This window comes from Chironomus tepperi, unplaced genomic scaffold (assembly GCF_022539635.2).
Source record: "Chironomus tepperi strain 1889 unplaced genomic scaffold, CSIRO-AGI_Ctep_v1 contig_298, whole genome shotgun sequence".
Lineage (NCBI taxonomy): Eukaryota > Metazoa > Arthropoda > Insecta > Diptera > Chironomidae > Chironomus > Chironomus tepperi.
Window position 1 is genome coordinate 1,724,929 of NW_027226420.1, and position 17,128 is coordinate 1,742,056.

General features: G+C 32.2%; 2 protein-coding genes across 3 annotated transcripts; both read right to left on the reverse strand.

Annotated features, from left to right (window-relative positions):
* Positions 1-543: 543 nt before the first annotated feature.
* Positions 544-11,904, reverse strand: LOC139092373 (solute carrier family 25 member 16-like). Its single transcript, XM_070642728.1, has 6 exons — positions 11,819-11,904; positions 11,141-11,751; positions 4,989-5,215; positions 4,567-4,918; positions 4,357-4,498; positions 544-1,742 (listed from the first exon to the last, which is right to left on the reverse strand). The coding sequence occupies exons 2-6, from the start codon at positions 11,202-11,204 to the stop codon at positions 1,568-1,570; spliced, it is 960 nt and encodes a 319-aa protein (XP_070498829.1). The 5' UTR covers positions 11,205-11,751; positions 11,819-11,904; the 3' UTR covers positions 544-1,567.
* A 1,860-nt stretch (positions 11,905-13,764) lies between these two features.
* eEF5 (eukaryotic translation elongation factor 5) lies at positions 13,765-16,975 on the reverse strand. 2 transcript variants are annotated; one of them, XM_070642447.1, is made up of 4 exons: positions 16,845-16,975; positions 15,603-15,857; positions 15,000-15,256; positions 13,765-14,938 (listed from the first exon to the last, which is right to left on the reverse strand). In XM_070642447.1, the coding sequence occupies exons 2-4, from the start codon at positions 15,751-15,753 to the stop codon at positions 14,867-14,869; spliced, it is 480 nt and encodes a 159-aa protein (XP_070498548.1). In that variant the 5' UTR covers positions 15,754-15,857; positions 16,845-16,975; the 3' UTR covers positions 13,765-14,866. The 2 variants fall into 2 exon arrangements, with proteins under 2 accessions (XP_070498548.1, XP_070498549.1); XM_070642448.1 differs by having other exon boundaries at positions 16,750-16,884.
* Positions 16,976-17,128: the final 153 nt, after the last annotated feature.

Consider the following 17,128-nt stretch of genomic DNA (forward strand, 5'->3'; position numbering starts at 1 on the left):
GTGCTTGAAGCTTTCTTTTGTAATGTAATCATCAGATGGATGTGAAATCAGAGAAAATTGTCTTCAATTGTTTGGGAGGTGAAATTGTTGGGCATTTTTGTAATGAAGTAGGCTTTCATTTGATCATGAAGTAGGCTTTGATTCGTAAACTCATCTGGATCTTAAGCTTTGTGGTTCGATGACAAGATCTACTCTAATCTCATTACTTGGGAAGCTTAATTATGAGATTCTGAGGTGTTTAAGGACCTCAAATGTCTCTACTGAGTCTAATTCCTGTTGTATTCCAAATTGCTTCAAGGTATGGCTTCCAGAAGGCAAAAAAGCTCGAGGACGGCCAAAGAACATTTAGAAAGTTGATGTAAGTGATATTCAGCAATAGAACTAGCAGGTACGCAATTGATAGGTTCATCCATCGAAGTATCTAACCCTGTTCCTATAGAAAATTGAAACAAAAATCAGAAAAATTCAAAAAAAATTTTGGAACTCAGCAACCTTTTTCCACATCTTCCAAAACATCTTACCCCCCTCAATAAAAGTCTCATATTCCTTTACATGTAAAAATTCTTTATTTGATCCTTCTTTTCAACAACATAATTTCTGTTCATGCTGTTTGTATTATTCATTGTCATCTTATTTCAGCATATCAACATGCCTATTCGAGGTAATGTATATAAAAAAAATATTCTTGAGTTTATGATGTGTGTGTGCGTAATGTCATTTTTATAATTTAAGGCATTTAACATAAGTACATAACTTAAAAACTAATAACAAGTAGAATTTATTTATAAAAAGATGGTAGGAATTGAGTTGCGGATATTTATGGACCTGATTGTTTATAAACATCCAGCAGCTATTTTTCGTTATTTGAAAAGGATGAATCCTCACAAAAACTTTCTAGATGCACAAACTTTTTTGGAATTTTGTGAGCTTTAAAGCAGTGGTGCACAACCTTTTATTTTTCAAGGCACAACTTGGTGGCATGGCCCGATCAAAACCGTATATGACATACGGTTCTTTAGATACTTTATGGTGTCGCGGCACACAGGTTGCCCATCACTGCTTTAAAGACTCCGTCATCAAAAATTTCTTTTCCCGCTCAATTTGCCTTATGCCTTAAAAATTGTTAAAAGTTTAAAAAAAGAGCATTTTCTTGTGGATGTGGGTATGGGCAAGAAAAACTTTTAGGCAGGCATCATTACGAATTCTCAACATGTTCAGTTGGCGCACCTTGAACTTACAAAACAAAAATATTGATTGAGCCTTAAGCATCTTTTTGCGTAATTTAAATGTTCACATCATAAACATCATTAAGTCTCTTTTTAACTGATAACATCAATTCCTGTGAGATTCTAATAGTACATCAAATGAAACAGATTCGGTTAGGAAAGTCTATACAACAAAAAAATAATACAAAACCGTCACCTAATAAAAAATTGACTTTTTCAGGAAAAATAATAAATACTTTTTATGTATCCATACCTTTTTCACAAACGAAAAAGGAAACAGGACGATGAAATAGACAGTAATAAAAAAAAGCTGAACCTTCATTTATCATAATTAAATCTTACTATAATTTCATGCCTGTATCAAGCGATAATGCCTGCTTCATCATCTCGTATGTTGCAAACGACACAGCAACCATTGGAATTGCACGCAAATAATTTATTGACATTCCGCGATAAAGTCCTTTTGAGACACCATTCTCGACGTAGATGAGCTTTAATGTACTCCACATGCCCATACTGTAACGATAAATAAAGGTAAAAATTCAATGTTATTAATTATTTTTTGGTAAATCCAAGATGTTGCCTTAATCTACAAGCAATAAGATACTCAAAAGGCTTTAAGGCATGCTACGAAAACCACAAAATGATGCAAGTTGAAAATAACGGTCAAAAAATATTTGAAAAAATAACGGTCAAAAAATGTTTGAAAAAATAACGGTCAAAAAATATTTGAAAATCAACGATCAAGTCAGTTCAATCGCTTCTAAATCCAAATCTACTCAAACTCTCAAAAAAGCCACCTGTCCAACAATCAGGACATGATTGAAATAAAGCAAGAATTGATGAATTACTTACGGACTGTTACAAGGAAAACGGATAAGACATGAGGTACAGAGAAAGAAAAATAAGAAAATGATTTGTGTGTGGGAGCCAAAAAAGGAAAGAAGACAAGAAAAATCAATTAAACAGCCCCCAACCATCCAACATGTTGAGATTTATGCTTAATGTTCATACCGCAATTTACAAAATAAAATTGCGAATTGTTTGGCATAGAAATAAAAAGTAATTCAAAGTTGTAAATTAAGCTAATTGTATAATAAAATACATTTTTGTGTTGGTAACTCTTAAGCCTGTATACAGCTGTGAATCAAAAAACACGAAGCAGTATGAGGTCAATGAACAGAAATGAGCGGGAAGTTTTAAGTTTATTTTATCGCTAACTTGCACGAAAACAAACAAAGTAAGCATTGAAATTCACAATATAAACAATCCAAAAGTAGTTCCTCTGTCATCAACAGTTGATAATGTTAATTGATGTTGTCATTTTGAATAATGCATCAAAATTTGCATAGCTTACTGTCATAAAAAGCCAAACAACCATGATAGCAACAAAATATTTACTTTCAATGCCTTCGTCACTTCTCTTCTTATCCGAAATAAAATCAAGGCTTCAGCTATTTTTTTGTTATTTTTAGAATGCGACAAAAATTGAAATTATTCAGCAACAATGGCAAGACATTGCCAAATTTTCATAAAAATATCCAGCGATAAAAAAAAACAAAAGCTTTTATTTGATTGACGTTTTGGTTGCTCAATGTGTATAGTCAGCATTCATAGTGGGTTTTATGACAGAAACCCGAGTGACACACATGAAGATGACTCCACTGAGCTCTTAAAGCGCCGCTTAACCTCTTTTTTCAACACTAAATGGAAGCAGAGTATTTTTGGTAGACATGAAGACGCCAAACGGAAGCTACTTCCATTTAACGGAACCTTAGAAACTCCATGGTAGATCCTTCTTCATTTGAGTAGCTCGGGAACATTCATCGTGTCACAATTGGATGAAGTCATATTAAAAAGCAACATTCTCAACATATTGAGGTGCGGATTGATGTGGAAAATAATTTTCAAATGTTTATATTCTTGTTTCTCACTGCTTGTTCTCTATTGTGACTGGATTTTTGTGGAAACAGAGGTTGGGAATCCCGATTTTATAGATCCGGTTGGATATTTTTAAGATTTTATTCAAGAATGACAATAAAATTGAAGTCTAGACAGATTTAGTCATCAACTGGACAAGATAGGCGGAAATAGACAATTTCCCGGGTAAATGTCAGTGATTGGAAGGATAAATAAATCGATGTAGCTGTAAAATGGACAGACTAGAATCTTCATTCGATTTTATGAATCAAAATTGTTGATATTTACAAATTTTTATAGGAAATAATCAGAAATTTGTGATTAAAAACGCTATAGGCAATGTATTAATTAAGCTATAGCTGTCTAGACACTCGAATAACACTGCAGGTCAAGGCTGTCTATTTCAATACAGCCGACTTCCTTATTATGATTCAAAATAACATTTTACTGGATCTTTGCATATTCTACTGGATGTTGTAAGCGACATCTATGGAAGGTCATGGACCACAATTGCAACTCTGTAAAGCTATATCCTTCAGCTTTCCATAAGAAGCTTTTATATCCAATGAAAACATTGCCAAAAAATGAATTTCCTGCGAATCTCATTGACTCAACTTTATCAAGTGCTATTTATCTAAGTCCAATAAAAATCTCTATTATTCCTTAATGTCTGTCACATGTTGATCTATTCACAGCCAAATGTGAGAAAAATGTAAATGTTGAATGAGCATTGTGATTGGATTTACATAAAGTGACACTTTCTGTAATTTATAATGATTTATTCGGACTTTTATCCATAAATTAATGGCCGAGGTATATCCGAATCAAAAATTAATGCTAGAAGCATAATGTAAATATCAATAATGAGCAATGGATTGGAATTTGCTTATTGCATAACGGAATTGATAATATTTAGGTATTTATGGATGCTTCTATGACGTCATTGTTGACCTTAAATCTTGAATTTTGATTGCACAATTGAATATCCAATACCGAATTACTTTTATTTGCCTTTCTTTTAGTGAGTCTGAAGCTTCTTTTATTATGGACTGTTGGTTTTGCGGAGTGTACCGAGACTATACACATGTTAATGCAACCTAAAAAGTAAGCTACGAATATAAAGCAGCGCCCAACCCGTTTCTTATCAGAGATACCATCACATAAAGCATATCCAATTTATAATTCCATCCACAAACATGCAAAAACTCACCCAAATTTAGCTGTTTTAGGATCCATCATAGCAAGCTGCATCCGCCTTCTTGTTACATCAAGTGGATATGAGAATGTTTGTGCTATCGCTCCGGCAAGTCCACCGCATAATAATTTTGCAGGTACTATCAAAACAAGTCCACCTAAAAAAAATAATATAAAAGCACATATGAGTAAGCTTTTAAGCATACCTTTCGGATGTTTATATTACCTGTATTTCTTTCTAAGGTATTGCACGTCCAATGTGGACTATATTTCATGCATGCATACTTTAACATTTCAAAGCAATAAAACGAGAGTCCAGCATAAGGAGCCATACCCATAAGTGTAGGTAGAAATCCACGATAAAGTGCTCTTACGCCTCCTTCCTCCTTCAATATTGATGTTGCTGTATGAAGAATGCCATTGTATCTATGTTCGCCTGTCACTTGAAACGCTAATCGTGCTCGAATTGTGTCGAGTGGATATGTCAATGTAACTGCTGTTAATCCCGCACCGGCACCGGCAAAAAATTTATCCGCATGTCTAATACTTGGTGTTGGTCCAAAATATCTACCAAAATACTGTAAGCATGAAGAAACACATTATATAGACACGATAAAATCCATTATGTAAATTTTCGTACTTCCTTACCTTTTTGTAAAATTCAAATGCTGTAAATTGTGTGGCTGCGTATGGAAAAATACGAACCATTTGTGCTCCATTGCCTTTATAAAGTGCTATAAACGATTCTTTCTTAACAATATTTAATAAGCCACTAAAGACCCCGAGATGCTTATAATGTGTTTGGTGTGCTTGAAGTAAAATTTTCATACGATCGAGTGGTGCTACTGCGGTTTTTGAACACATTCCTGCTACACCTGTAAAATAAACAAATTATGCAATTACAAAAGGTGCATTCGTTTAGGGATTGTGGTTTAATGACGTCAAATGCATACAAAGACAAAAAACCGTTATTTTTTCAAAAATTTAAATTTTTCCCGCACTTTTTTCTCGTGTTTGTTTACAAAGTTATAATTTCTGAAGTATTCAAAGTGATTTATTACCAAAGTCGGAAAATCAGGCATAAGAGATCGCTGTTATTATACTAAAATCATCAAAAGAGTCCAAAAATATCAATAACAAAGGAATTAAGTTGAAAACAGGAATGTAAACAAATCATTTTCGGAAAATAAAGAATACTGGATGAGACCAAAGATTCCAACATCATGATAGACGTCATTTCAACACGACCGCTTTAGATATTTGCGTGAATTTGTAAGTAATAGCATAAAAGTAAGCATAACCAACTTTCATCTGTCATTGTCACAAAGCATATGTTAACACACAAAATCATCCGCGTCAGTATGCACAAATGAGGCATAAAAGCATCTATTATGCAGAGACAATATGACCATTTGTAAGATTTGGTTTTATGTAGTCATGATACCTTCTTCAACTTTCTATTTTTCTTTCTTTTATTTCATTTCGTCTGCCTTACTGTAAATTTTTACATCCACACACATATCCATCAGCTTGTTGATCACTGAATGAGATAATTGTGTATGGTGCTTACTGTTTATCGCTGTTGCTCTCCCCTAACATATGACGATCCAATGAGCTTCTTCTTACCCGTACATGTGTGTAAATTTGGTTTTAGCTAGCTGAACATAGTAAAGAAAATAGTTGCTGAAGAGTATTCACATTTAAAATTGAAGGTATGATAAAGTAAGGTAGGCAGCATATCAATTGATTATGACATTGAAACTCAGAAGTAAGCCGATTTGTTAGATTGATTGCTGTAATTTTTGAATTGAGAAATTGTGTGTTGAAATTGGAAGAAATTGGATTTTGAAGATGTTTTTGGGAAAGGTCAATGATTTCGGTAGATTGCAAAATGTTTCAAATTGCTTATGTACTTCAAAAAAGTAAATAATATTTTGATACTTGTCGGCTTTTGATTGATGTTTGCTGTTGAAATATTGGAATTATCTATAGATTATTGAAGATTGATGGACATTAAGGAAGGTAAAGCTCAGTTGAGTTAGGTTTGGAAGTAGGTGTGTGTTTATCTTGGCAAATTTATGTCTGCTGTCAGAAGTGGAAGTGGCAGAAGAACCGAAAGCGGAAGAAGTGAGGTCAATAAGGAGGTTGGGTCGGTCTATTAAAATTGGGGAATTCGGGAAGTCTTTTGATGAATCTGCCAGTGTTCTAAGCAAGGACTACTTGGTAAAAGACTGTACGACCCGACCGGCACCCATTCTAATGCTGCCAACAATGCGTCGAGATTTGATTCATTCAATTTGGTAAAAATTCACTTGCGCTTAGGTGTAAGTATACTCGAAGATCTATTGCCAACATTCAATCATGTGCCAATCTGGAATCTACCCATGTAAACCTGCATCTATATTTCTGCCAAAAAAAAAAAAAAATAAGTCAATCGAAACCACCATCAAACTCAAATCACGTCTTTTCTCACACAAAATAGACTTTGCTAGACAAAATATTCCAGACATGAATAATCAGCGATATCAAGTATATGTTTTGATGACAATTTTTATTTTAGTCACGCTCGAATCTAATCAAGGTGGAGCATAGACAGACGATAAAATCCATAAATATTAAAGTGTCAAAAAGCGATCTAGTCAGCTGAGCAATCTTTATAATTATACGACTTCCAACATGCATCTTCGTACAAAAAGGTTTAAAGCATGTCTACCGATAAGTCTGAACATGCTCGTAGGGGAAGACATCAATAAATCATCTTAATGTATAATTACTAGCACATCTCATGCATTAGTCTATCATTAAATATTATGAAATTCAAGAATTCACAGTGAAAAATTAAAATCGAAAGTGCTTTACTGATCGAGACAAGCTTACCATAATTTTTACATAATTTATTCGCGGTCGTATCCGTGGGAATGAATAATTTTCACTCATGTGGATGTGCTTTTTTTTGTTTTAAAAAAAGAAGAAATTTCTCTTTAAACAGCTTCGACCACGACACAAAGGAAATATTTTTGTGTCCAATTACAGACACATTTTTTTCGCATTCCAATCTACACTGTTGCAATGTGTGTATGTCAAAAAAATATTAGTTACGATTCTTCTTTCTGTTGTCACATATTATAATAAATATTTCACCTACCCATGTTGACGAAAGACTTAATACCTTTGGAAATTACAAGTGACTGTAATGTTGGACTTTGAGGATAGCTTAAGATAAAACTTAATGGCATAATAGGATAGACGTTCAGCATTGTAATGACATGGCTATTACTTTATTTCAGGGTTGGGTGCTGTTGAGTATTCAGAGGGGAGTTTCGACTGTATGAAATTATTTAGGTCAGTAAGCTTTGATTTTAATCCGATAATAACGCATTTTTGAAAATCAAAATTTGAAATATTTTCCAGTCAAAAATTGTTTACATTTTGTTTCAAAATTACTAAGAATTCTAATTGTTCGGAAGGTCAGTGACTCGACAGTAAAGGAACTTTAAGCAAAACCCAGAACTCTCTACGATCATACGAAACAGCTAAATACATTGTTGTTTGGCAACATAGAAGGCTATGCTAAAAACAGACTTTTAATATTTCTTCTGTCTTAAACTCACAGTATGTCTAGAATTGACTATTGAAGTATTATCTCCATGGTATATGCCTTTTGCAGACATTCAAGGGTTGCACATTTGAGAAGCTTCAGTTCCTGTTTAACTTAAAATAATCCGATAATTGTAACAACTCTGACAAAGATTCATCACGCCTTTATGACGCATTGCTGACTATTTTAGGATAGTTCATCTGATATGCTTAGGTGAATAGATCACATGGCTAACAAATGTTATAACAATGGCATTTCCAATGACCTTCAAATCAACAAAAGTTCATCTTTTATCCATAAATACCCAAATAAAATTTAAATAAAAATTAAGGAATTTGCATTCTAAAAGGAATTAGTAAGTCTCGTGTTGATTATCAACGACATGACAATAAATTAAATAGAAAGGAACAGCATACAAATGAACATCCATTTAATTTTTTAATAGCTTCTTACAATAACAATAAAACAAAAAGGCAGAGATTTATTTTTGGAAGTGGAAAGACTGTGATGATCACGAGAAGTATTAAGCGGCATACTAAAAGTATTCACGTGATGGATGTAATCATTTTATGAGCATTGAGATTTTTTTTGTGTTTATTGCCCCCTTCACTTCCTAGAATTGCCATCATTTTCTTCTTCCTTAATTAACGTAAAGTGATAATTGACTTTCGAGGTGAATTCTGAAAGTGCTTTTTACGGTTTTTGCAGTTTTGGGTAGAATTTTGACAATTAACATTCCAAATTTAATTGAATGTCTGTACTTGAATATTGAAAGGAATTGCTTTATAATTAAATTGAGTCAAATGTTTGTTTACAAATGGAAAAAATTTGTTTATCTAAGCTTGCTTGTTTTAACAATTGTTTTTATGTTAGCAGCGGCAAGGCCGACTTCCTTGTACTGTTGATCATCTTTAGCAGTGACCCAGACAAGACCCGGATTTACTATCAGAGAATGGTTTGTTGGATTTGAATACTTCTTCATTGTTCTAGACATTCTTTGAGATAAACAAAATGTGGAAAGATACATATCATTGGTAAGCTTTTGACTCGCGCAATTGTGTAAGCTGATGAATCAATCGTCTTCAGTTTGAATTCAATCAACTGGATGTTCTAAGCATTGAAAATCATCAATTGCTTTTAACGTTCATTTGAGATTTGAATAATATTTATTGTACATAGTTGACAACCCCTTTTTCATACAAAAGTTCAGTCTGTTTTTGAACTCTGAAGAATAAACATCATTGCAAATAAATTAAGATCCGTGAGGAATTCTTAATTACAGATCCACCCAATCACAATTGCAAAGGAGTCTATCTGTGATTTTGGATTTGAAGCATCCACACAAATTCAAACTTTTAAGAGATTATTAATTTGGGATTCACATTTACTTTCCATAAACCTTGATCAATGCAAAAATTTCATAATAAAATTGGTCAAAAATACTCATCCGATGCCTCATAATCGATTTAACTTTGGGAAACTTTATTTTATGAGTCATTAAGTCTGACGAGTCAATTGATTTTTGATTTCTCTTAAGTTGAAGCAGTTTCCAACATTAAATTACTTTCAATCCACGATGCACCGATTCATAAAAGATTGTGTAACACAAAGAGCAATGATTGATTGATCTCTGACTGACTCATCTCAATTTTGTTATATTAAGTCATTACTAGTGCAGAAGCATAATATTCCACAGGTTGAATAGACTTAAGATTGCAAAAAGCATACAGAAGGTTAATTGATGTGCTTATTATGCTTTGTGCATGCTTCTATTGATTCTTAGGAACTGTATATTGATTATGAAGCATATCTAATAGATATAGCTTCCTAAATTGCGTATTTCTTTTAGTAAATCATCGAAAATTCAACATGTTGATGTAGCATTTCCTACAATCTAAAATCATTGCCACATGTATCATCACGAGACTTGCTAGATCAACAGACAACAAATGTTATTCTACGCCTTAAGAATCACTCGAGTTGTAACTGGAATCGGACTAAGAAAATACTAAACTCAGGTTCAAATAGACTCATTATCAGATTAAAAGAGCACGAATCAGGTGTTAGACATTCCAGCATCATGGATATCAGATTTCAAGCATCCTGTTTCCAATGATTACTTTTTTAATATCAACAAATTTTCTGTTTGCATTCTTAGATAAATAATTATAGGAATCGAAGGAAAATTAGCAGACATAAAGACTTGATTGTGAGCATTTTTGTAAAATTCAACACCTGATTCCATTAAAAAGCCGACCATAAAAACCAGTAATATGTCAATAAATTAGTAAGTTGTAATGACGAACAGAATCGATGAATATTGATGATCATGGAATAGGGTTGTGGTCGAATGATGTAACACTATGCTAATTAGATCTACCCGCCCTCTCTGCTATTTTACCTCATTGACCCTAATAAGTGAATGGTCCATAATATGTTATTAGGGCAGTGGAGTGGAATGTTAGTTATGCGGTAAGGACAGCTAATCTGAGCGACATGTGCATTGATAATGACTGTTTGATGCCCCGGGGTAACTGTCGTTTACCTGCTATAGGGAATGTGCTGAAGTCGTCGCCACTAATTCTTAAAATTCTCAGAACATCTTACGCCAAGAAACCATTCATCACCTCAACACCCAAATAGACGTCGTCTATGAACACCCCCAAAAAAGCATGTAATGCTATTTTCTTTTAATAATTTAAAGAATTCTCATCTTGTTGTGTCCACGGTCCACGATGTTGTGGTGATCAATAAAAGACATATTAATGAACCGGTTTTTCGTGTATCTTTCTCATATTTTCATTTTTTTGGATATCCGAGACTACGTCGTGTTGAAAAAATTTACACAAATATTTCGACGATGCATAGAATTAGGGTCAATGGATTCCGATGTTTAAGGATGTTTTGGAATGTTTATGCTTTATGCTTCTGATTATGGATTCTTATTGGAATCTTAACTCAATGCTTGTAGTTGAGGCTGTACAGCTTAGATTGTGTAACGGATTAGTTATGCTTTTAATCGACTCATAACATCAAAATTCCAGAGGCTTATGACTAATTAATTAAGATAACGGACGATGATTACACAACGCGTCCAAAACGGTACATCCTGATTTCCAAATTTGGGTATTAACAATGTTAAATGATGAATCATGCAAACGTGACAAATATCACGTTACAGACCCTAATATGTTTTACTTACCGCCTGCAAGGAGATTCCTTAACACAAAGTTTACATCCTTTGACTTTTCACGCGTAAGTGACATTTTGATATTATTTTAATAACTGATTATTAAGTGCGAACTAACTTAAACTTAACATCCACAAATGAAAACTTTCTAATTATTTTTTTTTTTTGTGCCAATTATCTGTTTTTATAACTTAATACTTCTTTTATTTTTGTTTTTCGTCTACTTGATTAACACTTAAATCATATCCATATTCACTAATTATAACTGAAATATTGCAAATAAATTCAATATTAATTATAATTATTATTAACACGTATTAATCCAAACTTATTATTAATGCAGACTTTAAATAATATAAAATAAAATTTAAACGAAAATCGACATAATCAGGTTGGAATCTCATTCAAAACTGAAGAAGAATAATCATAAAAGAAATATTTATGTACCGTTGTTGCTGACTGTCGACAGTCGAAAATTTAAAAATATTCAGGTTGTTGGATGTACGTTGCTTTACCTTTTAATTCGTCACAATTGTTGCTGTGTGTTAGATTTGTTGATGTCATTTTTTTTCGAGATGAAATTTGAGATGGAAGTAGGCATGGCTTGTCGGATTTGTTTTGTTCTGGTGAAAAAGATTTTTTCTATGTTTATTGATATTGGAACTACTCGGATTTTCAGTGTGATATTACTTCAGCTGTGTGATGAGCCGGAAGCACGATGATCGTCTATAGAATCTATTGTGAACCAAAAGGTTATCTGATTCCTTTATTGACAATTTTTACTTATTACGTCAAAAAAGTTTCCTGAACGCAGAACATTGAAATGAAATCCAAACGGACGTTAAATTGACAATAGAAATGGTTGGCTATGGACTTCATCCAATGCCGGCCGGTGTATGATTCCTCTCCCGATAATTAATTTCAAGTTCTAATGTATTTCTTTCCAGTTCGTGAATAATATGTTTAAGTTCTTATTGATGTTGAGACTACTTTGACTGACAAGTCACAGCATCCACTGCAACATTCTTAATCTTTAACTCACACAAGCTCCACCTGAAATTAGCAGCTCTGGATCTTATAATTATGAATCCCCAATAGGACACCGTGTTCGCTATGACACTTCTTCATTGTAATATTAACGACAGGACATAAAGTTGTCTTGACGGCACCTTGGCAGTTGATTTGGACCCAATTTTACTACGATTTCTCACATTTTACCTCTCAGGAACAACTTACTTAATGATATTTTACTTTGTCTAAGAATGTTAAGCTTACAATTTAGCAGTTTCAGACTCCAATGTACTAATTTAAGCAAATACCTTCAATTTTAAGAAATTAAACTAAATTCATGCTTTATCCTGAATGATTCAAAAAATAATAAACGTCAAATTCATTCAGTTATCCATTTTAACGAAACTTCATTTTCGTTAAGTTCAATTCAAATTTGAAAAGACCGTTTATATTTAATCAAAAAATCAACTGTGAACAAAGATTTTTCGAGAAAATTCAAAACGCTTCCGTTTATTTTTGTCGCGAATGTGTCAATCTGCATTAATATCATCTTACATCCAACATATGAGTCATGAAGTTAAAAAATAGAACAAAAATCATTTATTTGTCTTTAACCATTTTTTTCTCTTTTATTATTATTCAAACTTCTTTAATCCTGTCCAATATTCTTTTTTTGTATTAATTAATGATAGCAATTACAACATTAAAGTTGCTGTCTCACAAGAAAAAAGAATTTCATTTTGTCAACAAAAAGTGTTTTTATTGCTCCAAAAAAAAAATTCATACGTAAAAACTTTTTTTAATTTTTTTCATTTTTTGTTCCTTTCCTAAAAGGAAGAATTACATAGTAAATGCTTTTTATTCATCGATTCATTTTTTTTTCTTGTTTTGTAGTATAAAAAAGCAAATAAAAAAATTGTATGTGGAAGGGAAGTAAGCCTTCCTGGACATATTCACACTTTGGATTTAGGATGATTGTGTAGGCTGGATTGAGATTTTGAAGGAAATAGATCGAATTTCATTAAAATACTACGGTAGTGTTGTCCAAACAAAAACCGCATGCCACGTGTGTCGTCGCATGTGGCTTACCACCATATGACATGTGACGTGGCACAAAAAAGTTTGGTCAACACTGAATTAAGGCCAATTGAATGACCTTAGACACTTTAGCACCAAAACTTCTAATTTATGCGTTTGATTTCTTGCTGAAAATTAGGTACGCTGAACTTTTGGATACACTTTAGCAGTTTTGGTTACTGGAATTTATGCTACAAAGCACAGTAATCTTCGTTATTTTAGTGGTCACAATGAGCTTATGACCCGAAACCCTTAGAGATGATTGAGATTCGAGTCTCAATTTGATTAAATCTTACACTGAGTCATAGTCCGCACCGTTTTATAGTGAACATCCCCCAAACTGAACTTCAGCAACATTTAATACCCTCAATTTTGAACCATTAGTCAAAAGGAAACACAAATCCATCACTTTACAGCACGAACAATTAAAATTCAAACCATCAACTCCTTATGACACCACAAATACCCCCAGGACCCCAAACATTGACCTCCTCTCCCTACCTCAGTGTGAATATGACATATTTTTTGTGTGAGTAAAAAAAATAAAGTTACAGAAAAAAACGTGAAGCTTTCTTTTATTTCCATTTTTTTGTAATGTTTAAGAAGAAAAAAATCCTTCCATCATCAATCAATCGACGGGGTGAATTATAAAAAAAAATGAACAAAACACACAAGTTGGACGAATTTCATTCTCATGGATCAACATTAATCCTTTATAATCAGATTTATCTCAAATATTTAGGCAACAATCCAAAGATTTTTCATAAAAAATTTAGTTTGACGATTCAGGACAGTCAAAGTCACTGAATACGTCATGAATTAAACATATTGTCCATGAGAATCAAGTTCGTCCACAAATTTATCTTCTGATTAAATAAAGAATAAAATTGTAGTGTGACATACAAAAAAAAAATTACATCGAATATATCCTTAATTTTTTTTTGATTTATGCAATGATCTTCGGAGTTTGTCAGATGTCCAAGTTGATTTCCATCAAGCAAAAAAGTACTTCTGTTAGCTCCTGTGAAGTATGTAATTTCATACAAAAATAATTCTTATTTGAGAATTTATATGAAATTACATACTTCACAAGAGGATGCAGAAGTCACTTTTCGACTGATGTCACCAACTTCAACCTCAAGAGTTTATGCAAAATTTTTATCATATTTTTTTTTTTTTAAATTCCCATCAAATCAATGTCTGATTTTTATTGGCTTTTCCTTTTTTTTATAATTCTTTGTATGTTGCAATTAGTTATGCATGTAATTTAACTTTAAATGGTTGTTATTTTGTGAATGTATTTCATTTCAGAAGGGAAGAATATGAATAAACATTGTTTTTCCATTGTTTGAATATAAAGCAACACAAAACCAGGCTGTCTCTGAGTCACTTCAATCTATATATTTAATAGATATAGAAACATCTTTTTGCAAAAAAGTACTTTTAATTGTTAATTAGTTTGAATTTTTTTTTTTTGTGATTGTTTTTTTTTCTTTGAGACGCGAAGAAAAACTTTTAATATTTTTTTTAATATTATAATAAAAAAATGCGAATTTTTTGAAATTAATAAGAAAAAAATTAGAATTACGAGAGTAGAATCGCCGATATTAGAATGGACTGAGCCTGGAAATTTCGCTGGCGTAGAGGTAATTATTTTTCGGCAGCGGTATTTGTTTTAATTGCAATGACACATTCTTCTCCGCAGGATTTAAGGACAGTGCACTGAAAGAATAATAAATTGTCAGTCAATAGGTTCAATAAAATCACAAGCACTGCTACTCACCAATAAATCTTTGCCGTTGTCGAATTCTGAACGTAATTGGACACCCAAATCGCCATCTGGAATCTTTAAATCTTCACGAATATCACCGCCATCGCTCATCAAAACCAAAAATCCATCGTCAATATCAGTCAATTGGTAGTCTTCACGCTTTACATGTGGAACATCCATGTTGTGAGTGGATGGGCAAATATCTTCGTACTTTTTGCCAGAGAAAATATCAATACCGACTAAATGAACTTTAGCGTGACCGTGTTTACCTAAAATACAAACATATTAATTAATTAATCATGTTGACTAGGTTAGATGGATGTAATAGGCGCATTTTCCAAACAAATTAAAATGAAAATTGAATTATTCAAAAATTAACGGTTTTAAAATATTCAAAATTAAATTTTACCGGATTTAAAATTTCCGGTCAGGAAAGACAAAATGTGAACAATTCACATTTTTGCTAAGAAAATGCGGTAAAAAAAGAATTTTCTTTTAAAAACAATTCACGCACACAGCGGATATTGAGCTTAGCAGAATATTTTTTTTTTACAATTTACATAACCTCAAGATAGATAAGGTCAGTTTGATGGCTATTTTACATCAAATACTTACCAGTTTTTGAGGTCGACATTTCAACAATCTTGCATGGACGTGCTTTTAACATAACAAATCCGTTTTTACGCAATGCTGAGCACTGCATTGGGAAGGTTGCTGATGCTCCGGCATCACCAGTTTCGAAATGTGTATCTTCCATGTCACCCATTGTTGATTATTTTAATTGGTTTTTCCTTTTAAGTGCGAAGAGTGTGAAAAACTAATAACAAAAATTTGTCCAAAAAACTAATGTATTAACCCAAAAAGGAAATTCTATGGAAAAATAAGAAAAAAAAAGTTTAAATTAAATGATATATCCACAAAAGTAATAAAATAAAGGTTTAAAAAGTGTCAAAAATCAAAAGAAAATTAGTGTTTGTCGAATGCAAATCAACAGATATATGCTTTATGACCGAGATTTAATTATCGGTGCTATCTTGATGCAAAAATGCTGCAATTTAATCAGTAGAAAAGAATTTTTCATTAAAAATATGTCGGCTAGAACTGTTTTGTTGTAGAATATATATAAAAAAAATCACTTTTTTCGAATATACAAAAATTGCACTAATCATCAATAATCATACTTTTAAGTATGAGTCTGAATCTGAGCGTTAATTGATAAGAAATAAAGGTGTGAGGTTGTGTTGTATTAATCGGCTTTTTTTGGGATTTTCTTGTAAAAATTATGAAAAGAATAAAGCCATTTTTGATTAAAATTTATGTAGAGGAACTAGCAATTGTTCTTTTTAACGTTATTGGAGCGTACTAGTAATATTGAGAATTGCTGATTTGAGGCATTTACAAGTATTGAAATATAATATAAAACGACAAATAAAGTGGTTCCACGTTTTTTCTTTCATTTTCCTCATCAATTCTTTCATTTGCTTGCTTGACTTATTGTATATCTTATTCATTAATTCCTTGTTCATCGCATTATTGACAAAATTTTACGAAATTTAATCCTATAAGCTCCAAAATCATGTACTTTATGTACATTATGCGGCAACAAAATCTATTTCTGATTAGTTTTAGCAATACGCGAGATAATTTAATGTGAAAATCAAATAAATAAAAAGCATTTTTTGTGTTTCTTCTTAGCCAATCTTGCCGCAAATTTTCTTTGCATTTTTTCACTTGTAAATTAATCACATTCTATGATACTAACATATTTATTAATTTATATTTGCTCTTAACTACGTTTTAACACTAATTTCTTGTGTTTTAACACTTAATTTCTTAATAAAATTTAATTCTCCTTACACTCCACGTTTTTTCTTGAAGTGAATCTTTCATAAAAGACTTTGTACAGTTCAGATCAGAGTTGTTGATGCCTGAGTTGCTATTCTTTAAATTATTAATTTCTTGTTTCTGCTTACCTAGTTTATGATGAGAATGATGGAATATGCTTGAAAAGTTTGTTAATTTATGTATAAAGTTGTAGCTACCTGCAGAAACTCTTTTTGGGTTAATTTTTTTAAAGTGCGGGAAATCCCGTTTTTCTCAACTCTGTTTCGAAAGAATTTGAATTTTCGAAAATCCGTTAT

Excerpts from the sequence above, each read along its gene's own strand:
- LOC139092373 (XM_070642728.1), bottom strand. The coding sequence starts at position 11,204 with ATGTCACTTACGCGTGAAAAGTCAAAGGATGTAAACTTTGTGTTAAGG. Across the intron at positions 5,216-11,140 it reads AAGGAATCTCCTTGCAGGCG|GTGTAGCAGGAATGTGTTCA; the intron begins GTAAGTAAAACA and ends TTTATTTTACAG. Across the intron at positions 4,919-4,988 it reads CATTTGAATTTTACAAAAAG|TATTTTGGTAGATATTTTGG; the intron begins GTAAGGAAGTAC and ends TCATGCTTACAG.
- eEF5 (XM_070642447.1), bottom strand. The coding sequence starts at position 15,753 with ATGGGTGACATGGAAGATACACATTTCGAAACTGGTGATGCCGGAGCA. Across the intron at positions 15,257-15,602 it reads AATGTCGACCTCAAAAACTG|GTAAACACGGTCACGCTAAA; the intron begins GTAAGTATTTGA and ends TTTGTATTTTAG. Across the intron at positions 14,939-14,999 it reads ACAACGGCAAAGATTTATTG|TGCACTGTCCTTAAATCCTG; the intron begins GTGAGTAGCAGT and ends TTATTCTTTCAG.